General features: G+C 43.6%; 1 protein-coding gene across 3 annotated transcripts; it reads left to right on the top strand.

The window, feature by feature from the left end:
• Window positions 1-412: 412 nt before the first annotated feature.
• Window positions 413-24,614, top strand: DUSP29 (dual specificity phosphatase 29). Of its 3 annotated transcripts, none has more exons than XM_069980852.1 (4): window positions 413-504; window positions 14,075-14,280; window positions 14,593-14,813; window positions 22,225-24,614. In XM_069980852.1, exons 2-4 carry the CDS (start codon window positions 14,084-14,086, stop codon window positions 22,458-22,460), a joined length of 654 nt encoding a protein of 217 aa, XP_069836953.1. In that variant the 5' UTR covers window positions 413-504; window positions 14,075-14,083; the 3' UTR covers window positions 22,461-24,614. The 3 variants fall into 3 exon arrangements, with proteins under 3 accessions (XP_069836953.1, XP_069836952.1, XP_069836954.1); XM_069980851.1 differs by lacking the exon at window positions 413-504 and adding an exon at window positions 577-600; XM_069980853.1 differs by lacking the exon at window positions 413-504 and adding an exon at window positions 646-722.
• Window positions 24,615-27,323: the final 2,709 nt, after the last annotated feature.

Raw genomic sequence — 27,323 nt, 5'->3', positions numbered from 1 at the left:
ATAAACTTTTGGGTGTTTGCTGAACTTTAGATGCCGTTGGACTTTTTTGCTCTTGTATGTCGTAATGCTGACACTTGGGATTGTCAGCTGTGCATCCACCTTTCTGTACCACCAATGGGCGATCCCCTCTATTTCACTCTACACTGTATTCATTCTGTCGAGCAGCAACAGATTAGTATAAATTAAATAGTGTAAACGGTGTGCGAAAAAGGGCGGATCATAGGAATGGAAAGATAAAATTAAAAATAAGTGTCACGTTTTATGTAACCTTATCCTGCTGTTACATAGCTGTAGAAACAATATATGAATTAGCAGCTATAGTGTCTATATTCTAGCATAGGTGTTAGGACATGATCTCATTATTACTACTCTTCTTTAAATGAGTTTTTTTTACAGACCAGACTGTCAGGGTTAAGGGGTCTTTTGGCCCCTAACATTCTTGTCTGACATGTGGATAAAAGAGTTGACCCCCCTTTCTGCAGGCTGCTCCACCTCACCACCAAGGTCAGTGTCAGCAAATCCCACCCTAAATATAGCTCAGCTTCTAGTAGCAGGTTTTTATGAGTAGCTCATTCAGTCTGGGGTCTACCGAGCACTCAGGTACATGGGGGTCTGAGGGAGGATAGTATGTTGGGCTTATAAAATGGACTATGAGGACTAATCTGATAATGTTGTTTGTTCAGGAGCTGATGTGTATTAGATGGATAGATGATTGTACATAGGTAAGATATTATATAGTGTTGTATATGTTTTGGAGAAGAAGTGGTGGCCACAGAGAAGGTATTTCCTACCTAATGCATGCTCCATACATGTCAATGTTAATCTCTGAATATAGCAATACATTTGTCAGTAACTAAATTGCATGTAGCCAACTGCAGGGTGAATCCTATCAAGATGTGCTTTAGTGTCAGCAAGAAGTGTGGGCTCTTACAGAATGATTAGAGCAATGTACTTCCGCATGTCTGTACAGCGTGGGCAGTGAGATACTTGTCTGTAAGATCACTAAGCCCATATTCATGTGTGGACTACAGCCAACATGAAAAAGACATCTGATTTATGTGTCCTTAACAGATACAAACCTGTCAGCTGCACAGATTCCAAGCTTCTTCCCATGCTCACAGGGCTGGAAGTTTTTTTTTTTTCTTAGAAAAATAAATGAATATCTGTGACTGTATGGGGGAGATTCTTATTTTAGAGGGGATGGGTCTCCTAGATTTTTTTTTTTACTGATTAGAGCCAGATATTGGTTTACTGCCAGCTTGACCTCTATTCAAATCAATAGGAGCCAAAGTTTCAGTGCATCTGCACCGCTGCTACACAGGCAACAGGGCCAACTGCTTTCGACTCCTTACTGTAATGGGGGCGAAAAACAGCTGATCGGCAGGGAATCCAGGCGTCCACACCCAATGATCAACCATTGATAGACGAATGGTAGAAATGAGCGCAACTCGAGCATGTGAGTCTTATCGTTTGAATACCAGTGGCTGAACAACAGTGAATGATAGGACTCGAGCATGCTCAATTTGTGCTTATCTCTAATAGGCAATAAATAGTTTATCCTGGACTACCTCTTTAATGATTGGGCAAAGTGTTTTTATATTGTTCTGCCCAATCATAGAGAGAACTGTGTGGCTGTACAGTTATAAGTGTGTGAAATTTCTAAAATTTGAGGTAGGAGATATATGGAGGTGCAGAATTGTGAAGCAGTAGGAGGTGACATGGGGATCTCTGCTGCCATCAATATTTGTGTCAGGAACTGGAGGGCTGCCCTGGTCCCCACTCTGATCAGGTGGTTCTGCTGACACACTGCTACCGATATAGAGTCCTCTAGTGGCGTAGCTACCATAGAGGCAGGGTGGGCAGTTTCTATGGGGCCCGTGCAGGAGGGGGGCCCGGGGGGGAGAAGGTAAGAGAACGTGTGTCCTTCTGCTTAACCCCTTATGTACTGCAGTGTGTAAGTGACCCAGTGTTTACTTACATGCTGCAACACAAAAAGGGTTAACAAGCAGAAGACAAAGAGATCTCCTCTGATAACCTCTGACCTCTGTTCTCCAGCTGTGCCATCAATTAGAAAAATGTACAGGGCTCCGAGGTTAGGGGTTATCAGGGCACGAGCAGTAAAGCAGATATATCCTTGTCTTCTGAACATTGGGTCACTTACACACTGCAGTACATGAGGGGTTAAGCCTTAACCCAGGGGCGTAACTACCACTATAGCAGCCATAGCGGCTGCTATGGGGCCCGCCGCATCAGGGGGCCCCATGGCCTTCTCCTGCAATACACTGGGCCCCCTGAGCCGTCATCATTTGCAGCACCGGGTGGCCCTGCTGGTCTCCTGGGTTTTGCAAATGTCCCTTTAACTGCAAGCACTCCTGACCAGAGCTAGCAGTTATGTAGTTATGACTTCACTTGACCGTTTAGTGGTCAGTCAGGGGGGGGGGCAATCAAAAGTTTGCTATGGGGCCCAGCCATTTCTAGTTACGCCCCTGCCTTAACCATAAGGGCTCCTACAGTGGACTGTAATAGCAAGCAGCCATTGGCTCTCTGCTCTGCCAGTCACTCTTGTGGCAGCAGCCAGAATTCTGCCTCTGGCCACAAGAGATTTTATTTTTTTGACCACATCACAGAGCATATACGGTATATATATATGAGCAGTGCTTTGTGTTGTGCGTAGGGGAGGGGGGCCCCTTAAAATGTTATTCTATGGGGCCATGTGAAACCTAGCTATGCCAATGGAGCCCTCCAATGGACTGTATATGTGCTGTACTCCCGAAGGTGTTATATCGGAGGGACGGCTGGTCACTTGCTAGGTGTGGTAGTGTGACGCCACTCCTGTGGTGGATGGCTGAGATACAGCTGAATCTTATTATGTTGTCGCGTGACGCCAGTGCCTGGTGGGCCCACAGTTGTGATGGCACGCCTGCTTTTAGTGGGTACCCTTTTCCCCTGTGGTCAGTGAATGTTGGAGGATACAATAGAGTACTTGTAGAAGAAGAACACCTGTGTCTGTGTATTGACCTTTACTTTAGTCTTTACACCACCTTATGCCCACTAGTGTTGGCCGAACTGTACTTATGGGTGGCACAGGCCCCAGACCTTGTTACCTTGGTTCAGCAGAATGCTGAGGGTTCCCTGCTGACACACGCGCTGCGAGATGGAGTTTATAGGCTTACTGCAAATTTCCTCTACCCGGATCAGTTCTTAGCTCTTTGGTTCTATAGTGGATACTGTCCTGCACTGTGACTTCTCCTTGTCCATAGCGTGGGTTGAGGTTATCTTTTGGCTAGTCCTCTCCTGAGAGGTTTAACACTGCATAATGCTTTGTGTGGATACTTGTAAGAAGATTGGTAACAGTGTGCTGTCTTGCGTCCTACCCATGCGGGTACTGGCTAAGACTGACTTTTGGGGACCTGGCAGAGGGCCAGGCCCCAAACAAGACCGCTGGGGAGAGCTATCTAGCTTGCGTCCTTTCTCTCCATCGTCACGAACGAAAAGCTCTTGCTCCTCCCCCACCCATGGGACTAACTTCCTCTACAGGGTGTAAGGTGCGCTGTGATTGGGTGAACAGAGTGCAATAGAAGAACAGAGAGGAGAGGTTTTAGGAAAGAAGACAGCAGAAATCCTACTTGTCTACAGACTCTGCAGCTGTGCAGCTTCCATACACTAATACATAAAGTACAGACTTTTGCGAAGGGTGTAGGCAATAGTAACACCCCCTAGTGGGACACCACATATATTCCTATGCATTAGTATATACAGCACACTAAGGGAGGCTGTCTGTCAGTAGCTCTCTGTCCCCAGCAGCCTGTGCAGGATGACTTTAGCAGAGAAAGCAATGATAGTAATCACCAGTCGCTCTGCAGAGGTTGCTGTGCACATAGCAGTGAATATTGTAATGCATAAGAATATACAGTATGCTCTATATTAGGAGCACTGTTTTGGCAGAAGCGCTTGATCAGTGTGGGGGAGTGGGGACCAGGGCTTGAGCAGCCCTGCAGTTCCCAACATGAATGCCTCTGGCAGTTGAGAGCCCTGTGTAATCTCTTATTGTTGCCACCCAGTAGTAAATAAGTAATAACTTTATTAATGCAACGTTTAAAAGAATTTCTTTGGAGTATCCCTTTAAGTAACCACTAGACATAATGTATGAAAGATCAGCCCTTCCACTGCTTTCCACTAGGGGTCTTAAAGCAGTTGTTCAAATTATTTAGAAATTATTTTTACCTTCACCTCAGGATCGGTCATTAATAACCAGCTGTTTTTGTTGCTAGCAAAGCAACGTTGCCAGCAAAACACATTGAACAGAGCCAGAAAGCACACAGCTCTCTACACAGTGAACTGTCAGGTTCTTGCTCTGTCCTCTGTGTTGTTGGCATTGTGTCTCTAGGAAGCAGTTGATCAGCAGGGCCATCTTTACCGATTTTTATTTTTCTTAGGAAAATAAAGTGGTGGTGAACACTAATCAGTACGTGATTACTGTAAGTTGTACTGCCCACTCTCTTGGGGAATACAGTTCATACCATGTTAGTAGACAAAACATTGACATAGGAGTTGTGTTGTATTTTTTATTATTACTAGTAGCCAGGCTGTTGCTAGACAATTCTTGGTCTTTTCTTGACATAAGGAAATGCTGACACCAGGTAACCAGTGGGATTGGTGTCACCAGGAAATGGCATTAACAGCATACATTAGGTTTCCAGCAAATAAGTACTGTTGTGGGGATTTTTTACTATTTTTTTTTTTACTTTTTTAGTCCAGCCTGGTCACTTAAAAAATGGAAAGAATAATCCCAGAAAACCTGGACTCCTAATATTACCTGCACATACAACCTCAACATGACCATGTACTAACACCATATCAATTCTACATTGGACTCCAGTCTAAGTATAAAAAAAAAATTAAGAGAAATGGGAGGCACACAGTTAAATAAATGGGTCTGAATATGTCCATGGAAAAATTATGTTTTTTTCTTTTTAATAAATTTGCTAAAAGTTCTAAGTTCTAAAAGTACTGGAAAGAAGAAAAGATAGCGCTTGGTGGACGTAGTGTACTACTGCAGAACTAAGTGTACAATAGATCAATGAATTAGTATTGCTCACCTTCGGGGGTCGTGCTACGAGCCCGACACCGCCAGATGCTTCAATTGAGTTTTGGTCGCCCGCTGCCAATCAGAGGATCCGAAGAAGTCGGTTGAGGAATCGGTAAATAGTGTCACTTATCCGAGGCAGGATGCGTGAAATACTCTGGCGCCTGGCGCTGAGCGGCTCTTTCATGAGTCTCTCAATGAAGGATTGGAGTTGGAGTCTTGGATTCTCAATCTACTTTAGTTGGAGAATCCAAGAATACGACTTCCATCCTTCATCGAGAGACTCATGAAAGAGCCGCTCAGCGCCAGGCGCCAGAGTATTTCACGCCATCCTGCCTCGGATAAGTGACACTATTTACCGAAGTTCTTATAGTAAAAATAGTGTTACTCATCTACCTAGATCCTACACAGCTGCTGCTTCTGGTCCCCACTTATCAGCACTGCATCCTGGTTCCAGGAACACTACCACAGAGGGACACTGCTGCAGCCAGTGATTGGCTGAGAGGGTCAATTCCTCCCAGCCAATCTCAGCTCAAGCAGTTAGGGGGAGATCACTTCTTTTTCATTTTCTACTCCACGGTCAGCCGTATATTTAAAGGGAAACTAACAGCAGCTGGGAGGAACTAACCTGTTTCTATAGGGATGCTGAGAAAGAAGGTTGATTTTTTTTTCCTTTTATCTGCAGTGCCATTTCCCTAAAATCTTTTCATTAACATGTAAATTATATGTTTTGGCACCATAGGCGTAGGACTACTGGGCACTAATCTGCCCGCCCCTCCTTATGAATATTCATCCAGTGCTCTGCATTTCTGAGCAGCTGGAGTTATGTCACTGAAGAGCGCTGCTTCAATATTCATTAAGAATTAGGGAGTGGGTGGGAAGTAGTACCGCCCCCAGTGCACCACACGCCCAAAATAATGTGTTAATAAAATAAAAGTAAAACAGCACTGCAGACGTAAGTAATAAAATTGCCTTTTCTCTCAGCCTCTCCAGCCCTATGAAACATAACAGCAGGTCTTTCAACCTGCTGACATGTTTCCATTTAAAAAAAAAAGTATCCCCAGATAACCCCTTTAAAGGAATTATCCTGCTTAGAAATATAGGGCCGCTTTCTTCCAGAAACAGCACAACTCTTCTCCTCAGTTTGTGTGTGTATTTTGCTTCTCACTTGTATTAAAGTTATGCATTTGGGCTGTAGAAATAGTTAGTACAGTTTTATGCTAAATAATAAAACATTGGGTAAAACTACTTCTGAAAAGGACCTGGAGGTATTGGTGGACGGTAAACTCAACTTGAGTGATCAGTGCCAGGCAGCGGCTGCCAAGGCTAATAAAATAATGAGATGCATCAAAAGAGGTATAGATGCTGAAGATGAGAACATAGTTTTGCCTCTTTATAAATCACTAGTCAGACCACATATGGAATACTGTGTACAGTTTTGGGCACCGGTATATAAGAAGGACACAGCTGAACTGGAGCGGGTGCAGAGGAGGACAACAACGGTCATTAAGGGAATGAGTTGGTTACAGTACCAGGACAGGTTATCAAGCTTGGGGTTATTTACGCTGGAAAAAAGACGTCTTAGGGGCGATCTGATCACAATGTACAAATATATGAATGGACAGTACAGAGATCTTTGTAGTGGTCTTTTTACTCCTAGGTCTGTTACCATGACAAGGTTGCATCCTCTACGTCTAGAGGAAAGAAGATTTCACCACCAGCACAGACAGGGATTCTTTACTGTAAGAGCAGTAAGACCATGGAACTATCTGCCACATGATGTTGTCATGGCTAATTCATTAAATAAGTTCAAGGGAGGCCTGGATGCTTTTGTTGAAAAATATAATATTGCAAGTTATGGGCATTAGATTTCCGGTGATACGTTGATCCAGGGATTATTCTGGTTGCCATTGGAGTCTGGAAGGAATTTTCTCCCTGTGATGGAGCAATTGTCTTCTGTCATAGGGGTTTTTGCCTTCTCCTGGATTAACACAGTAGGGTTTCCCTAGGTTAAACCTAATGGACTCTTGTCTTCTTTCAACCTTATTAACTATGTTACTATGTATGAAGTCAGTGAGAAACAGCTGTAATACCACATACAACCCGTAGACAGGTGCAGCACTGTTTTGCAAGAAGATAACTGTACTGTTTTTTTAATCTTGGATAGCCCCTTTAGGCTCTGTTCACGCATGCATTCATTGTGTTACTGCATCACGTAATTGCAGTGATTAATCATTTTACTGCAGGCAAACCATCCTTCTTTACGTTACTGCAATGAAACGCCAACATGTGTGAACATACCCTTTTTGTTATGGCCAATATGTGTAATAAATAGACATATATATATAGAACAGTGAAAAATTCCAATGGAGTACTCATTTAAGAGTCTCCATTGATTGTCCCATACAAAATTTGAATATGCAAAAAGGGGTCCGTGGAGCCTCAGTTACGAGTCTCAAAACACGGGAATAGCCAGATATCCCTCTCTCCAGAGAAGGAAGCCCATGGCCAAGGGGTGCCTCCTAGTGGGGAGAGCACCAAACCACCCTGATACGTAGTCCCTCAGGTCCTCACTCTGTTACGAGCTTTGGGACCTAAATAGGGAAACACCAGGGTGGCCCCTGCAAGTCAAAGTCTAACTCTGTGGCGAGTATAACGACATAAGACAAGGGTTACCAAGGCTAGGCATCCATCCACAGACTGCAGTTTCGGGGTATTTGCCCCTCATCAGTGTGGAGCAGGATTCTGGCTACTGGGGCAATGAGAAATAGACCAACAAAACACAGCTCCACACTGACGAGGGGCAAATACCCTGAAACTGCAGTCTGTGGATGGATGCCTAGCCTTGGTAACCCTTGTCTTATGTCGTTATACTCGCCACAGAGTTAGACTTTGACTAGCAGGGGCCACCCTGGTGTTTCCCTATTTAGGTCCCAAAGCTCGTAACAGAGTGAGGACCTGAGGGACTACGTATCAGGGTGGTTTGGTGCTCTCCCCACTAGGAGGCACCCCTTGACAATGGGCTTCCTTCTCTGGAGAGAGGGATATCTGGCTATTCCCGTGTTTTGAGACTCGTAACTGAGGCTCCATGGACCCCTTTTTGCATATTCAAATTTTTTATGGGACAATCAATGGAGACTCTTAAATGAGTACTCCATTGGAATTTTTCACTGTTCTCCCTGAGTTCCGTGATTGTTGTGTTTTGTTGGTGTATTTGTCATTGCCCCAGTAGCCAGAATCCTGCTTCACACTGACGAGGGGCAAATACCCCGAAACTGCAGTCTGTGGATGGATGCCTAGCCTTGGTAACCCTTGTCTTATGTCGTTATACTCACCACAGAGTTAGACTTTGACTTACAGGGGCCACCCTGGTGTTTCCCTATTTAGGTCCCAAAGCTCGTAACAGAGCGAGGACCTGAGGGACTACGTATCAGGGTGGTTTGGTGCTCTCCCCACTAGGAGGCACCCCTTGGCAATGGGCTTCCTTCTCTGGAGAGAGGAATATCTGGCTATTCCCGTGTTTTGAGACTCGTAACTGAGGCTCCACGGACTCCTTTTTGCATATATTATATATATACACACACACATATTCTTTCCTGTTTGCTCATGAACATTTATTATAGCTATAAAAAGAATTTAATATTGTGTCCTAGAATGGAGCCGCACTTTATTTGCACTTTCTAGCAGGATTATTAATAGTTTTTATTATATCATTTGCTGATTTTTCACACCATTAACATAATGAATGTATTAACATACAACATTACAAGTATTAGTTTACCACCTATTATTAGACGTCTTGTATGGCTTAGAGGCTGGAAGGCTGAATCATTCCAGTTATGACTTATTGTCAGAGTCTTAAGTATGGAGGGTGCTGACCTTGTCACTCAGTGATTTTAAGTGATTCTTTTGTAATACCAAGAAGCCCAGACATTCATTGGACTGCCAACTGCATATAACCATAATTCAGGGAAACAAGCACAATGACAGCTGCTTTCACAGAACCCAAGTCTGATACCTCTTTAGCTTTGGCTGACAATTCATAACAAAAATAGAATTTGAATCAAATGCATAGCTACAGGATATGTCATGTGTATAATGAAAGTGTGGTAGGTAAATCTACAATAACTGAATTTAAACATGCCTGGGATAAGCATATATCTTTCCTAAAGGGACTTTTACACTGGCCGATTATGAGCCTGGAGCATTGATAGAAACACTACTGCGGCCAAAAATTGTGACAGTGATCAGCCAAGGACTGGGCAAACCCCAGCAAGCCTGATCCTTGGTTAATCGTGTCTTTAAAAAACCTACAAAACCTTCTACATCAAGCAGCACATCTCCCCGTATAAACAGGGCTATGTGTGGCTGATAATAAAGGGAAACTGACAGCACAGATATGTTTACAATTGTGCTGTTAGTTTTTAGATCACAAGCAGTATACACTTACCATCAGCGCTGCTTGTGATCTGGATGCTCTCCTGCCCTAATCTGCAAGGCTGTCTCACAAACACAATAGAGAGAGTCATCGCTCCATTTAATAGAAACGCCAGCAGCAGACCACCACTCTCTTCAATTGGCCACCTGGACGTTCTAAGGATTGTCCCGGCAGTCCCTCCCACAGCTCCCCATGCAGTGACCACAAGCAGGGAGCGAGAAGAAAGCGAGAGCTGACCTGAAAGGTCCCACTCGTTTCCTCTACAATATGGTGCCATGTAATACAGCCTTAAACGCCTATCATTCAAAGAAAAAAAAAACTTAACGCTCCAGTGATAATATATTATGAAAGTAAGGCACTTTAGTAGAAGCATACAATAGTGATTTCCTTATCTCAATTTATTCAAACAAAAGCCAACAACAGTGGCGGGTATACTCCCAAAAAAATGTCAATGTGTCAAGTCTCTGAGGTTCTGGGGTACAGAGTTACGAGAGTACACAGCAACTTAGCTGATCCCATAGGTTTTCTAAAGGATTCAGGTCTGGAGAAAAAGGAAGAAAAAGAAAGAGACTGATTGATAGAGGAGATCACCTGTAAATCATTGGCTTTACAGAGTAGCTGTCAGCACTCCTGACCTGTCTGTTATACTAAATTCTTAAGTTTCCAATGAAAAGGAAAGTCTGGAACATCTTTATTTAGAACTCACTGTTGTGACGCTCATTTCTTATTCTTCTTGGGCATGTTTTATATTTCATTCTTCTACTTTTCTCATCATCCAATATGTCCAATAGCCGCAAACAATTCTAAACTTAAAGCTAATACTATTTAACTACATAGTGAATGTCTTTCAGACAATGAAGAGCTAGTGAACACAAATAAACCCTATAAATGTCGGCTAAGGGAACAGTACTGCTGTGGATGATGTCAGGGGTCACACAGCTGAGGACAGAGTGCTTAGTTACATTTGCTAGTAAAGACTGAAATTACACTCCAAAGACCTGCTCAATGCTTCTTTGGTCACTTGACCTGACAGTGAACAGGATCTTTAGCGATCAGCAGAATGAGGCGTGCCGAGGGTATAACTAGTAACACACATGCATGACTAGTGACAGAACTAAGCAACTGTTTAGGAGCTTTAATACTGCACATGGAACAGGAAACTTAACTAGCAATTTATAAGATTGGTTTTCACTTAAAGAAGTCCAGCCCAAAGCTAAATTAAAGTATGTTATTGCAACATAAAAGTTATACAAATTCTAAATAGACACTTATTACGGGAAATGCACATATACAACTGATGCCTTGGATTATGAGCATTATTTGGTCCGGGAATGTGCTTGTAATCCAAATCAAATTTTCCCATAAGAAATAATTGAAATGCAGAAAATATGTATCACACCCCAAAAACATTCAGAAACAGATGAATCTGTCATATTATAAGCTACTGTACAACATGGCAATCAGCATGTGGAGTATAATGTATAGTAAGTGCATAAACCTGAAAAAACAGCAGCAGCTGGTAGATACAGAATGGGACTGTAGATCCCCATAATGCTGTAGTGTAGTACAACAGGCTAAAATAGAGAAGCAGGGCTGCTGTCAGAAGTCTGTGCGGTCACAAGACAGCATTGGGGAAGAGGGGGGTGTTCAGTATGGACCAACCAGGAAGTGAGAATAACAGAGCTGTGCAGGAGGACAATGACAGAAACTATTCTATACAGCAGTGTGAATGGCTGAGTGTAAGTACAGGCACATTATAGCAGCAGTTTGTATAGCTGAGTGTGACTGCGGGCACATTATAGCAACAGTTTGTATAACTGAGTGTAAGTGTAGGCACGTTATAGCAGCAGTGGGTATAGCTGAGTGTGAGTGCAGGCACATTATAGCAGAAATAGATAAATGGATAAAAAATAAAAGGGCTGACAGAGATTGCAGGGAGCAGGGCATATCTGGGCACATACATGCAGCACTCTGACTGGTAGAGAGGGGGTTACAGCTATAATGAGATTACCTCCACAGTCCTGTCTCCTGATGTAAGCCCCAGCCCTAAGTGGATCTGCTATGATTTGGAAGGTGATGGAGACTTCCTGGTTCTAAGTACAGGGCTGTAGACCCTGCTATGCAGGCCATGCCCCTCCCCCACTTGCCCACCCAGTACAGGGAGCTCTTAAACCAAAGAAATGCTCTTAAACAAAGTTACAATTTTGAAAAACTGTGAGCTCTTCTTGCAAAATGCTCTCAATCCAAGTTACTCTTAAACCAAAGTACCACTGTATTTCTTTTTCCCTCCACTTACTTCTGCATTAAGTCTTTAATTCCTTGATAAAATGTGATGTCATGACAGTCGGCGACTGCTGGGGTGTGTGTGATCACAGCAGCCTGCCTAACATTCTGATTTTTGGGGGCCTGTCCCACCTGCACTGTGCAGTCAGCTGAATTTCCCTCCGGTGTTAGTCGGTTTCCTGCGTGTGCGCTCTGCCTCCTCTCCTCCTCCCGCCTGGACCAGAGTGTAGGGTGAGCCACAGCGCCCTCCTGCGGTAATCAGGCTGCTTGGTGGTGTGGGGCTACTCCGGCCGATTCTGTCCTATTTCATCTCCTCACGCCAAAGCTGTCATCCTGTTTGCACCGACACAGCAGCTGCCGCACAGCAGCTGTAACTCCAAGAGGTGCAGGCTGTGTGGGTGCAAACAGGATTATAGCTCCAGCGTAAGGAGATGTTGGGAGACAGTCACTCTAGACCCCAGACTCAGCGAATCAATGTAATTTAAAATGCTTTAAAATAGATCCGTGAAAAAAATGGACACAGATGCAAAACAGAAAGTCCAGAAAAAACACTGAATGTGTGAATGCAGCCTTAGTGGAGGGAGAGGCACTTTATGTGCATTTCCCGTAATAAGTGTCTATTAGAATTAGAATAACTTTTACCCTGCAATAACATACTTAACAAGGACCTGTCACCCCACGTGCCGGGGTGACAGGCTCCCGACCCCCTGTTAGATCCCCTTATACTGACCTCATCTCGCTGAGTCCTGCACCCAGAGCCGGTCCTGGGATGGAGATATCCTGGTCAGAAGCTGGCGCGCGCTGTGGAAATAGGTCCGGCGTCCATCGAGAATGAATGGAGCCGGACTCCATTCATTCTCTATGAACGCCGGACATGTCTCCACAGCGCGCGTGCCGGCTTCTGACCAGGATATCTCCGTCCCAAGACCGGCTCGGGAGCGGGATGAGGTCAGTATAAGGGGATCTAACGGGGGGTGACAGGTCTCCTTTAAATATAGCTTTAGGCCGGACTTGGTGGCACCACTACTTTTAGACCCTGACCATCAATAATTAGTGAGCTGGGGAGAGTAAGGGCCCTGTTGATTATCACGGAGCAATAATCTGCTAAACCAGGCTGATTTGGCAGATTATCGTTCTGTGTAATAAAGACAACGATCATCGGCTGATCGTGTCTTTTTGTCTGGACCTAAAATCATCAGCCACTGACCATGCATCGCCACGTGTAATAGCGATGCGTGGCTGACTGTTCATGAATGTGTAAAGAAAATAATAAACTGTACATTTAGTAAACTGTGTACACCGGCTTACTTTGGTAGGCAGATCTGTGCGGACTGGTACTCTTTAACGATGGACATGCCAAAATTATCACATGGCTTTTTTCAGGCCAAAAACATTGCAGTCAGATATTAGCTGGGAGTCAAAGGCATGGTTGGTATGGCGTTTTTTCAGGGCAGTTTGGTGTTTTTGCAGTTTTGTGAATGAGAACCTGCATTCTGTGTTTTTCCCTGATAGACTTCTATAGGGGTGCAAAAACGCAAAAAGTCTATATGCATATATTTACAAAATCTTCAATAGAAAACCTGGAATCACATGACAAAAAAAAAAAATCACATGAATGAAAAAAGCCAGAGATAAAAATGCCTATACTAACTTACATTAAAATGAGAAAACACCAGAATAATAAATACCAAAAAACAGGAGGAACCCCTGGAAGTTTTTTAGGGTGTTTTTTTCAACCCTAAAAAGCACAGTGCAAAATTTGAGAAGCCTAAAGGGGTTTTTTAGGCAGCTGAAAAGGCCATACCTGTTTTGCTCTCTGCCACTGCACTTTCTCCCTCTGGCTATTTCTCAAGGTATTCTGTATTGCGGGCAATGTTAAATAGCTGCTCAGTGTCGGGGAACATCAGGCAGCTATGGGACATTGCATGTGGGTGAAGTACTCGCAACATGAACCTGCTGCTTCTCTTCTCGGAAGACAGCCAGAGGGAGGAATTGAAATGCCAGAGAGTAGAACAAGTAGGACCCTTTCTATTCTCCAGAAAGCCCCTTTAAGAGCCCATTGTACACTGAACAACTCCACTATATGGAAATTGTAAGTTGCCATTACCCAACCTCCAGAAATAGGACATCTGCAATAAGACTATGTTCTCCCCCAAAACATACATAGGTAGGTTCATTAAGAATTTAGATTGTAACCCCACAGGGACCAATTTTGGTATAAATACAGGAATTATTATCTTTAATTCTGTGCCCTTTTATCCGTATAGAAACAGAAAATGCCAGTTACCCAAGCGAGAATGCCTGCTAGCGATGCTAACCGGAAGAAGACAAATGCATATGCATCAGTGGCTGTGGATCCAGATACGGGATACAGCACTCCTGGGGCTTTTGAGCTAGAGAGACTATTTTGTCATGGAGCAGCCAGATATTCCCACGTTGATGAAGTTTTCCCCAACTTGTATATTGGAGATGAGTGAGTATAGTCATAATGTGTTTATAACTTGTATGTAATCGTAGGAAGAAAGGTGGACTCCATCCCAAATGTGACAAACTTCTGCCATGATGACTCAGATAAAGTTTATGTGTACATAGAGAGTTAGAAGAATTTGGCAATAAATGAGTGATATATTATATATATTATAAATATTATATATATATATATATATATATATATATATATATAATATTATATTAGATCTTGTGGACTGATCACAGTAAAATAACTGGAAGCAGAATAGTTTATAGGGAAATTTCTCATTGATTTCTCTTTTTTTTTTCCTTAAAGAAAAACTGCTCTAGACCGGTATGGTCTGGAGAAAAGTGGCATCACTCATATTCTCAATGCAGCACATGGGCGCTGGAATGTGGACACAGGAGCAGAGTATTATCGTGATATGGACATAGAATATTATGGGGTGGAGGCAGCAGATCTACCCAGTTTTAACCTTGGTCAGTTTTTCTACCCTGCAGCTGAATTCATCCACATGGCAATGAACAAGTCAAACAGTAAGTATAAATGTGTGTAAACATATAAAAATAAAATTGTGCCAAATATGTAAATCTGGGCTTTAAATTAGATTTTTTTATTATTATTATTTGCATATCTGTAGCAGGAAATCCTTAACAGGAAATGCAGCATTTTTACTGCATTTGGCCATACTGTACTCCACTAGTACATAGTAATAAACCTGAACGTATCACACAAATGCTATTCATCTATTGGAAGCAGTTAACTTCTCTGCTTACAGCGAGGACAAGAGGATAACGTTTGCCCTGGGGCATGATCATATAATCCCCCATAATCATGCCTGTAGACCCAGGTTTACACACCCCTGTAAAGATGAACGCGATGTTGGTTGTCTAAAAGGAGTTATAGTGATCTCCATTTGCCGTTCCCAATCTTGACACAAAAAATGCCTGTTTAGTCAGATACAGGCCACAGAGGTATTCGCTTATGTCAAAATGTTACCAGGAAGTAGTGTCCTGTGGGGACCCCAGCACTATTGGAATGGTGGATCAGTGAAGGAAGTACTGTTTGTACAGAATTTCTTATTAATTCCAACCGTAGGCTCCAGCTCATGGAGAATACCGGCCGCGGCTGCAGCAGTAGCTTTACAAAGAGGAAAAAGATTTTTTATTTAACTTCGCGAGGCAGGGAGAAGGGCGGCAACTAGTCATCTGGGCGGGGAGTCGTCCAGGACTAGTCGCGTTCTCTGCCTGTCAGCACGCAGGGCGGAGATGATTGACAAGCAGAAAAACCAGTCAGTGGCCTCTCTGCCTTTCAATCATGCCAGCAGAGTAGGTTCCTTTTATACAGTAGCTGTTGTTGTACAGGGAGTGAACATAGCCCATGGCTGTATGCTGGGGCCCGGGGTTTCGTGATGGTAACAGCAGTGGGCTAGGTGGTGTTTTGGATAGGCACTTGTCACGGTGGCCAGGAGTGGTTATACCCAACTCCAGAAACACTGGCCCTGGGTTTTGTAAAGGGTAGCACAAGTGTGGGTATGGGTGCGGCGTGAAAGAATGAGCACAGCACTTAAAAAGGAGATAACTTTACTTGAGAACTTCAGTGCAATTCAGGTGTATCTTTACTTTGTACAGGTACAGGTGTTGGTAGTGCTTGAGGCAGTTGCTTATAGTAGTAGTAAGAAGTAGAAGAAGTGTTGCTTGACTTAGGATAGGTTCAGGGACTGTCTTGGGCAGTGTCAGACTGGGTTGGACTGGGGTACCTTGGGCCCACCAGGGAATTTAATCCTAGGGGCCCACCCTACATATACCAGATATAACCAGCGCCAAACCTTTCACATTACTATAGTGACTTTGCACAGAGCTGTGTATGTCACCAGTGATGCTAGCTCACTGCTAGTAACTTGTCACTCACTTACATAGCGTGCCACATAAGTATCTTGAAAGGAGAAGTCCTATTAAACTGATAAATCTCAGTAATGCGTGATTCCTAATCATGATCAGGAATGAGATAATTTAATAGCTCGGGAGATTAGGCAAGTGGCGATACCAAATATGTTCATTTATCTTTATTCATAAAATAGAAAAGGGGGGGGGGGGTTTGATTTAAACTTTCATTAGGGGAGGACTTTTTAAAAAAAAAAACAAAAAAAAAAAAAACTTTTTTCCCCTCCTTTCCCATTTGAAGTCTCCCTGGGGGGACAAAAAGCAAGAAGTATTGCAGTAGGAGTCTATGAGAGTCTATGTAGAACAGATGGTATAAAGTGGCGTCCATTATAACTATATGGGAAGGTATCTGTCAGGGACCGAAAAGAGTAAAAACGAGACCTTAATATGGTGCATTTTTTAACTGTCTAGTCTAAGTTTCCAATGTCAAGCTAATTGACTTTTATTTAATTTAAAGAGGTACTCTGGCAAAAACTTTTTTTTCTTCTCAAACCAACTGGTGTCTGAAAGTTATATAGATTTGTAAATTACTTCTATTTAAAAGTTTTCCAGTACTTATTAGCTGCTGTATGTTCTGCATGAAGTGCTTTATTCTTTCCAGGCTGACACGGTGCACAGTCTCTGCTCCCACCTCTGTTTATGGCTATGTGCACACTGAGGAAAAGGCGAGGAATTCAGCTTGAAATTCAGCTTAAAATTCCTCCTGTAAAATATGTACAGAGCAAAGTCCCATTGTGTTCAATGGGTTTTCTGCTCTGTTGTTCACACTGCAGAATTTCCAAGCAGAATTTTCTGCTGTAGATCTGCTAGAGGAATCCTATAGAAGTTAATGGGGGGCTTAAATTCTGCTTGAATTCTGCCTGAAAACTTTCTGCTTCAATTCCTTGAGAATTCCTCAGTGTGCACATACCCTATGACAGGAACTGTCCAGAGCAGCAGCAAATCCCCATAGAAAACCTCTCCTGCTCTGGACAGTTCATGTCATGAACAGAGGTGGCAGCAGAGAGCACTGTGTCAGACTGAAGACACAATCACAGCTCAGCTTTTGTTTCTCAAATTACTCTGGTAAAATAAAAGCTGAACTGTAATTGGTTGCTATGGCCAAGTTAGACTGTCTAAGTTGCACACAGCAACCAATCACAGTTCAGCTTTTATTTTACCAGAGTAATTTGAGAAACAAAATCTGAGCTCTGATCGGTTGCTATGGCAAGTTTGACTGTCTAAGTTGTGCATGACAACCAATCAGAGCTCAGCTGTAATAAAAGACCTTGTTAAGATATGAAAGGTGAGCTGTGATTGGTTGCTATGGGCAAATCAGATTGTGTTTTGTCTCTGACAGGTTGATAAAGCTGCTCCATTGCTGTAAAGTTTATGATGATGACATCAAGCTTTCCCATAATACTTTGCAGTCAGCCCTTCCTCCATACCTCCCAATTTTTTGGACACTTGTGGTTTACAGACATTTCTATACACTACAATTCCCAGCATTTCCGGTCACTCAGTTTAGAATCCACTGGGATACGGTTACATACGGCAGATTTGTTAACATGAAGGAGACAGCTGACAATCTGATGTAATTGTATGTGGAAAGGACTGGCACATAGTATTATAAATAAAGCTGTTGAAATGAATAGAGAAGGAGGGGATCCCTACCTGGAAATCCTCCAGAGTAAAGACAGTATGGGTGGCATGTAAAACTACATTTCCCAGGCTGTCATAGGAAATCAGTGATTACCTGATTAATCAATGAAGAAACTGCATTGACTGTACAAAAGGGGTTGTCAAGCTGTTTAAGAGTACGTTCACACGTACAGTATCAGCAGCAGATTTGATGGTGCAGATTTCATGCTGTGTTTAGTTATTTAGATCAAATCTGCTGCGGATCTGCTGCAGATCCACAGTAGAAAATCCGCTGCGATGCGGTGTGTGAAGCTACCCAAAAAGTAAAATAGTCCACGGTATTAAAGGGGTCCTCCAGAAAAAAAAATTCTTTCAAATAAATTGGTGCTAAAAATTTGTAATTTACTTCTATCAAAAAAATCTCCATTCTTCCAGTATTTATTAGCTGCTGTATGTTCAGCAAGAAGTGGTGTATTCTTTCCAGTCGGACACAGTGATATATGCTGCCACCTCTGTCCATGTCAAAAACTGTCCAAAGTAAGTTTCTGACGTGGACAGAGGTGGCAGCAGAGAGCAATGTGTCAGACTGGAAAGAATAGACCATTTCCTGCAGGACATACAGCAGCTGATAAGTACTGGAATGCTTGATGGTTTTTAGGAGAACTAAAAATCTATATAACTTTCTGACACCAGTTGATTTAAAACAATTTTTTTTAGCTTGATATCCCCTATTCTATGGATTTTAGGGGAAGCACCAGCTGGCCGGTGTTAGACTGGGGTACCTTTGGCCCACCTGGGAATTTGATTCTTGGGGCCCACCCTACTTACACCAGACATAACAAGCACTAAACCTTTCACATTACTATAGCAACTTTGCACAGAGCTGTGTATGTTACCAGTAGAGATGAGCGAACCTCAAGCATGCTCGAGTCCATCCTAACCCAATCGTTTGACATTTGATCAGCGGTGGCTGCTGAAGTTGGATAAAGCTCTAAGGTTGTCTGGAAAACATGGATACAGCCAATGACTATATCCATGATTTCCACATAGCCTTAGGGCTTTATCCAACTTCAGCAGCCACCGCTAATCAAATGCCGAAAGTTCGGGTTCGGATGGACTCAAGCATGCTCGAGGTTCGCTCATCTCTAGTTACCAGCAATGCTAGCTCCTTACTAGTATCTCTTCAGTCACTCTATGCCAGTGCTTCTCAATTCCAGTCCTCACCAACAGGTCATGTTTTGAGGATTTCCTTAGTATTTCACAGGTGATATAATTATACTCAGTGCATCAGGTATTATCACAGGTGTTCTTTGTATGGGAAATCCAGGCCTGAGGACTGGAATTGAGAAACACTGCTCTATGCAAACAGCATGACATTCCACTTCTTGAAAGGGCCATTTCTTGAAAGGGGAAGACCCATGAAACTAACAAATTTCAGGTAGGCAGGGGGGTGCAGGAACATAATTAAAAAAAATATACTTACTAGAGATGAGCGAACCTCGAGCATGCTTGAGTCCATCTGAACCCAATCGTTCAGCATTCAATTAGTGGTGGCTGCTGAAGTTGCGTAAAGCCCTAAGGCTATCTGGAAAACATGGATATAGTCATTGGCTGTATCCATGTTTTCCAGACAACCTTGGAGCTTTATCCAATTTCAGCAGCCACCGCTAATCAAATGCCAAACGAGTGGGTTCGGATGGACTTGAGCATGCTCGAGGTTTGCTCATCTCTAATACTTACCCATCCCTGTGCCCCCGAAGTTCTTCCTTAATGATATCCAGTAGCCACTGACCTCCTACAGCTCCTCCAGCTGCAACATCATATACTTGGCTGATGGATCGCCCATTCAGCCAATCACTGACTGAGGATGGACACCACTGCAGTCATTGACTGGCTGAGCAGGCAATCCATCAGCCAAGTTTGTGACATTGAGCTGGGGCCGTGACATACACAGAACCTGGTCAAAAATGACTTCCAGCAGCTGTAGGAGAGAGAGCGGGGCAGGGGCACGGGGACTGGTGAGTATAGTTTCTTTATTATCTTCCCACACTCCACTGCCTGCCTATCATTTGTTACATGATTTCTGTGAGCTGTAATTCGTGTTTCAAACTATTAGATGCTGTTAGGTGACATGATACTTTAAATATATTTGTCTTTGATTATATAGCATAGAAAATGTTTTTATTCCCTGGTAGAAAGAGTCAGACTGGGAGGACCACCTCCTGCCAGAGGCCCACCAAGGGGTAGGGCCCACTGGGATATTACCCTGGTCCCCTCCTGGGCCAGTCCGAGCCTGGCCTTGGGGACCTTGCCTAATTAGTGCACTACTCTTAAGAAGTGAAGAAGACCACCTTTTGCCAAACAAGTCCAGCAAGTCCCTGGTTTGAACTACTGGGCAAAGCTAACCTCTCAAGGTACCCGGAATATGGAATATAGAATACGTCAGCTTAGGCTCTTTGATCCACTATGGATCAATCTCTGTCTCTGTAGATTGTCCTGATGTTTTAGAAGGATCCCAGGCATAGGCAAGGCTGAACCCAGGTGACAGATATTCCACTTTAAAGGGGTACTCCAGCGAAAAGCTTTTTCCCAGTAATTGAAACACATTACAGAGTTATATAACTTTGTAATATGCTGCAATCACCCATCTTTTTCCCCCTCAACCCCCCACCAGGAAGTGAAGTAAACTCATTCTTACCTAATGACTGTTGACCCCAGTCTTCTCTATGGCAGCCATTTTATGACAATATCATCATCAAGAGGGAGGCTGGTCTAAGCCCTGTTAAGCCAGCCTCCCTTTGTCAGATGACTCAGGTTCATCAGCTCTGATTGGCTGAGCAAGCTGTGAGCCGTCTTACAGTTCTACAAAGTCAGTTAGGCATCACAGGAGACAAAGTGCATCATGGGAAAGCCCAAACCAGGAAGCTGTGCCTATGCAGATGATTATGCAAAAGAGCCCATGGAGCCTCAAAGAGTCTCGAAACACAGGACTAGCCAGATATCCCTCCGGAAAGGACCCAGCCAAGGGGAGACTCCTGTAAGAAAACCACTATATTAAGTGGCCCTATAAATCAATGTAATGACAAGGGAAAAACCAAGGCCAGGTAATCATCCACATACAACTGTTTCGGGGTGTTACCCTTCATCAGTGTGGAGCAGCTTTCTGGCTAGGTGGGAGCAATACCTAGTAGAGCCATAAGAGAAACATCGCTGATCTCAGGGAGACGAGCCAAACGACAACACTGCCGGCTGCTAGTGAAAGCGCTCAATGCAGTGAAGTCCTAGGTGCATTGCCCCTGGGAAACATGAATATGCAAAAGAGCCCATGGAGCCTATGCAGATGATATCATTATCACAAAATGGCTTCCACAGAACAGCCTGAGGGTCAACAATCATTAGGTATCAATGAGTTTACTTCACTTCCTGGTGGGAGGTTAAGGGGGAAAAGATAGGAAAGGGGGGGGGCAGATGATTGAAGCATATTACAAAGTTATAACTTCAATTATAACTTCAATTCCATTTCAATTACTAGGAAAAAGCTTTTCTCTTGAGTATCCCTTTAAGGCTTAGCACTGCATAGTTACTTTCTCAAAGTCTTTCAGAATCTGTAGCTGTGATTTCAGACAAGGGCCCAGATGCAAACTGCAGTAGGATCTCTTTCTCTGTGCCTTGCTAACTCCACCATCCACTAAAGAAGACCCTCCCAACAGGAACTAACTCACTTATGTAGGGGTGACCGGGTCTAACCTCCTATTGGTGGGTGAACATACTGAAAAGCGGAGAAGGAAGAAGTGTAATAGGTTGTCAGGGTATGTGGTACCTGCACCAGTGATTGGACAACAGTGAACATAGAACACATAAATTAACCCTTTTACTTCCTTTAGCTGTACACAAAATAGGGGCGTGTGAGACACCAAGTGGTAATAGTGTGGAAAGGCACCAATCATCCCAGAGTGTAACACCTGACAGTTACCTTTAGACAGGCAACATAAAACTTAGTGGAACATCCGTACTGGGACACTACATGTATCCATAATTTCCAAAAAGCCGTATGGCCGTATTCAATTTCTTTAGCCACTGGAAATCAAAAGCAGGGTGTTTGGGTTCAGACTAAGCTGAGCATGTCTGGGTTCACTCGTTAAGCAGTGTATAAAAAAAAGGGGGGGGGGGGGAGTTTCCAGAGTATCCCTTTAATTTTCATTCTACAAGGGCCCAGACACACATCCGCAGTTTGGAGCTCTCTGGATCATAATCAGTCACAATGCCGGGAGCTCATCTGTAGTATACTGTCCATGCATGGACCGTATATCAGGGATGTGTGAATGCCCCCTAACATTCTACAGTATATAAAAAACACTAAAGTTTCTGGTTTCTTTTTCTGCAGGTAAAGTGTTAGTTCACTGTGCTATGGGCCGAAGCCGCTCAGCCTCCCTTGTTCTGGCTTATCTGATGATCTATGAAAAAATGACAGTAGTTGATGCAGTTGCACAAGTTTTGAAGCATCGCTGTATACTCCCCAATCGGGGTTTCCTGAAGCAGTTACGGGAGTTGGACATTGAACTGGCTTTGGAGAGGCGAGCTGCACGGGATTCTGAAAATGGTTTTGACAAGAGTGAATGACACTGCTGAAGCAGATCCGATAATCCAAGATTAGTTGGTGATGGAAATCTCATAGACTTCAAATTCAGTTTAGTTTCTTTGATCTCATGCTGCATCAATCCTCTTCCATTACACAGGCTGTGACCTTTTGTTCAGTCCTCTACAGAAGATGACCTTGTTCTTATTCTCTTATATCAGTCAAGTTTCCTTTGGGATCAGCTAAGGCACTGTATTCACATTATTTATAAAATTGCATGTTTACTATGTACCTGTATTTTTCCAGATATGGCCTATTCGAACATATTAGGGTTCTGCCTGGGAGCCATACATTCAGCATTAAAAAAAGTAGATGGTATTTCATTCTGAGAATACGTGGTCCCTCAAGTTCCAACAATAGTTGCCAGGATGATCATTGTATGTCCAAAATATTGTATCTTGAGACCAAAACTCTATGGGAAACTGTTAATTTGTTGGCATCCCAAAATGAGGAAAATGAAATTTTAAAGGAAAATAAGCAGATAACTAATATGGATAGAGGAAGTCATTACATTTAACAGTCAGAAAGAGCTACTTGAACCTATCAAATACTTTCTATGTAGAGAACTAGAGATTTCGGAGTCCTATACAGATCACACAGTGTCCCAGAAAACTAAAAGGAAGCCTCCCGCACCTGGTGCCCAAAAGGAGCAGCTCATCCTGGCAGAGGTAAAGAGCAGTACAGGACAAGTAGTATTACAGTGTACTGTAGACAGGAGATACTAGGCAGCCAGTCACTGCATGCACTTAATTTTTATTGGAAACCCCCAGTATCACTGGACATTTTTATTAGCAGATCATATAGTTCAGGAGTGTCTAAACTGTGGCTCTCCAGCTGTTGCCACACTAAAATTACCATAATGCCTGGACAGCTAAATCTTAAAAGCTTTGACTGTCCAGGTATGATGGGAATTGTAGTTTGGCAACAGGGGAAGGGTCACGGGTTTGACACCTGTGATTTACATGTGCCTTAGATCCTGTCTGTAGTATAGTATGTTGAGTCTGGTCTCAAGTTACAATGGTCCAGATAGAACCATTGTAACATATTGTAATCTGAGGCCATTGTGTGAGGGACCATTGTAATGGTAAAACCATCTCCCCCATTTCCATAAAAACTTTGTAAAAGGTATTTATTATTTGAAATTAGGGGACCTGGCATGCTTTTTATGGGGGGAGGGGGTGTCAGTACTTGAAGAATTTTACTTAATTTATGTAACTGTTTATTAATTAGAGATGAGCGAACCGGGTTCGGGGCCATCCGAACGTTCGGCATTTGATTAGCTGGGGCTGCTGAACTTGGATAAAGCTCTAAGGTTGTCTGGAAAACATGGATACAGCCAATGACTATATCCATGATTTCCACATAGCCTTAGGGCTTTATCCAAGTTCAGCAGCCACCGCTAATCAAATGCCGAAAGTTCGGGTTCGGATCGACTCGAGCATGCTCCAGGTTCGCTCATCTCTATTTATAATACTTTAAAAGTAGTGTGAAGCTCCTTCTGTTATTGATGTTTACAATATTTATATAGTACTAATAAAAGTGTTCATTATAATTGGCAATTATAAATAATACATGCATAAGGTTATTTGTAGAGACAAATTAATTTGCAATACAATCAAGTAAATTGATTAGTTAGCTCAGCAATCTGCGTATCAGTCTTAATACGCTTACCCATGTTGTAGTAATCTTAAAGGGGTTATCCAGTGCAACAAAAACATGGCCACTTTCTTCCAGAGACAGCACCACTCTGGTCTCCTATTCAGGTGTGGTTTGCAATAAAGGGGTAGTGCGGCGTTTAACATTTATTCACTAAATAACACACATAAAAACTTAGTAATTTGTGTTATGTAAGTGAATAGCCCCTTTCCCCATGTCCCCCCCACCCCGGAAGTGTGGTGCGGTATATTTACTAAATTAATGCAGTAGTAGAAATGAAATCCCGCACTCACCGGATTTATGAAAGCAGGCAGTCCTTTATTGTATCTTCATACAAACAGCGGGGAGGGGATGGAAGGGGTGCTCGGCGTGCCTCTGGCAGCAACGGCCGTTTCAGGCTACTACAGCCTATCTTCTGGCCTAAGAGTATTTTTTTGTTATAAAATAGAAATCTTTTAAGCTAGTATTGTGTTTAATTTTATGTCATTTGTTTTATTTAAGTCATTACATTAAAGTGACTGTACCACCAGGCCCAGGCTGAAGCACTGGAGGCGGGCCGACCCACCCTTAGTGGGAAGAAACTCCAGCCCCTCCATGACGTGACTCCATTAGAATCAATGGAACCCTATCCTAGAAGAGATAGGGTTTCCTCCCACTAAGGGTCAGTCGGTCTGCCTCCAGTGCTTCAGCCTGGGCCTGGTGGTACAGTCACTTTAAGGGTTGCTCACTTTCCCAATTCCCTTGGTTGCTGTTCCAATGCCTAAAGACCCCACTGACTCCAATTACTGTCTGTCTTGACAGTGGGCCACCTCCCCAGAAATTGGAGAGCATCAGGGACCCACTGAGTATTGAAAGGGTAGTGGATAGATCACGGAGTAAGTTTTTTTTTTTGTTTGTTTTTTAATACCAATCCGCCCCTTTATTAATAGTTCTATTGCTGGACAAACCCTTTAAAGGGGAACCCCAGGTAGCCTTGTAAAAAAAAAAAAAATTCTAAGGCTGGGTTTACATATATCAGTTGGCATCAGTTGCGTTTTTTGCTTAAAAACTGACCACAACTGATGTCACAACTGATGCCAAAAATGCATCAGTTGTCATCAGTTTTTCTATCCGTCTTTTCATTAAAAACCATCAGTTGCCATCAGTTTCCATCAGTTGTCATCAGTTGTCACAAGTTGCGCTCATCAGTTGACATTTTTTTCCCCAGTATGTTTTCCTGTCATTTTCAATGGGATTTGCGGGGGAGCGCACAGGGGGGCTATATACTAACTGGGGGAGCTCACAGGGGGGCTATATACTACAAGGGGAGAGCGAACAGGGGGGCTATATGGGAGGGGGAGAGCGCACAGGGGGGCTATATGGGAGGGGGAGAGCGCACATGGGGGGCTATATACTATTGGGGGAGAGCGCACAGCAATGCTGTATACTAATTGGGGGAGAGCACACAGGGAAGCTAAATATTACTGGGGGGGCAACAGGGGGGCTATATACTACTGGAGGAGAAACAGGGGGGGTGATATACTACTGGGGGACCAAGGGGGGACTATAGGGGAGGGGGAGAGCACACAGGGGGAGATATATGTTTATTTTATGCTACTATTTGACTGAACGCCGGATGCCAGAGCCGAACGGCATGCGTCCTGCCCGGCGAGGCATCCGGCGCTCTATTCGATTGTATTGGTGCGGCGCCGCATCACCGGAGCGGCGGTCCGCCAGGACGCTGCAAGATGCGTTCTAACGCACCGACGGTCCGGCGATGCGGCGGCCACTAGTTCACGCCGCACATTTTGAACGATCCCATTGAAAACAATGGGATCAGTTCAAAGATGCGTTTCCCTCCGGCGCTTTTCTCCTGCGCCGGAGGGAAACGCCGCCGCACCGCCGGACATATGTAAACCCGGCCTAACTGGACGGAAGTTCTTACCTATGTTCCTCCTCTTTCCCTGTACTGCCCCCCCAAGAGGCCATTTACTGATGTCAACTACGAATGCAGCAGGACTGCGCAGATGTGGTAATACAGTACATTATATAAAGAAGTCTATACAACTTTCAATGTATTTTTAATAGAAAATAATTTTCCCTATCCAGAGTGCCCCACCCACTAAAGCGAGTTCTTCTGATCTGTGTTGCTGGTTCTACAGGTGCCTGCTTGAAAAATGTCTCACTCCACCCTGCTTTATCTAGCTCCTGCTTCAAGCCAATGTGTTGTCAGTGAATGTATGTCCCATAGTGTCAGATTGTTTTTCAAAATTGCATACAAATAACCCATATACCGTCTTACTTTAAAAGTCTACCTATCATTAAAAAAAATTATTTTAACAGGTTGTGGAGACAAAAAAGTGTTGGTCAGTTGGGGTTTTCAGATCCCCAATAATCTCTAAAAATTGGGAGATGCGCACCGTTATGCACTTCATTCTCCAGCTTGCTGTCTTTTCTGTCTTACTGCACAAGAGGAGTTCCATAGAGACTTAGATCTAGAACTAGTATCATCCACTGAGCGCAAGGTGTTGGGAAGTGAAGCACAGAACTGCATATCTCTATATCTAGAGCTTGGTGGGGAGCCTTAAAGGGGTACTCCCCCCAAGAGCTAAAAAAATGAAATGCTCCCACACCTAGCTGGTCTTACTCAGCAAGTCCACCTGAGTATTTTGAGCTGTCTCCCATCTTTCTAGCTGCTGCCGTTCCGGAGTTACAAGTTTTTCTAAAAGACGATCTATATCCAAGATAGGAAACTACATTTCCCATCATGCAATGCTTATGCCTGATGATGGTGAAGTAGCAGAGCTGATACAATGAAGGAGATTATGACGGTGTAGCAGAGCTGAGATGGCGGTGTCGGTGTAGCAGAGCTGAGTTGGAAGAGACGTAGAAGAGCTGAGTTGGGGGGACGGTGTAGCAGAGCTGAGTTGGGGATGACGGTGTAGCAGAGCTGAGTTGGGGATGAAAATGTAGCAGAGCTGAGTTGGGGATGACGGTGTAGCAGAGCTGAGTTGGCAGTGACGGTGTAGCAGAGCTGAGTTGGCGGTAACTGTGTAGCGGTGCTGAGATGGCAGTGTAGCAAAGCTGAGTTGGAAGTGACGGTGTAGCAGAGCTGAGTTGGGGGGTGACTGTGTAGCAGAGCTGAGTTGGGGGGTGACGGTGTAGCAGAGCTGAGTTGGGGGGTGACGGTGTAGCAGAGCTGAGTTGGGGGT

Source organism: Dendropsophus ebraccatus, chromosome 8, assembly GCF_027789765.1.
Source record: "Dendropsophus ebraccatus isolate aDenEbr1 chromosome 8, aDenEbr1.pat, whole genome shotgun sequence".
NCBI lineage: Eukaryota > Metazoa > Chordata > Amphibia > Anura > Hylidae > Dendropsophus > Dendropsophus ebraccatus.
This window is presented reverse-complemented; position numbering and strand designations above follow the sequence as displayed.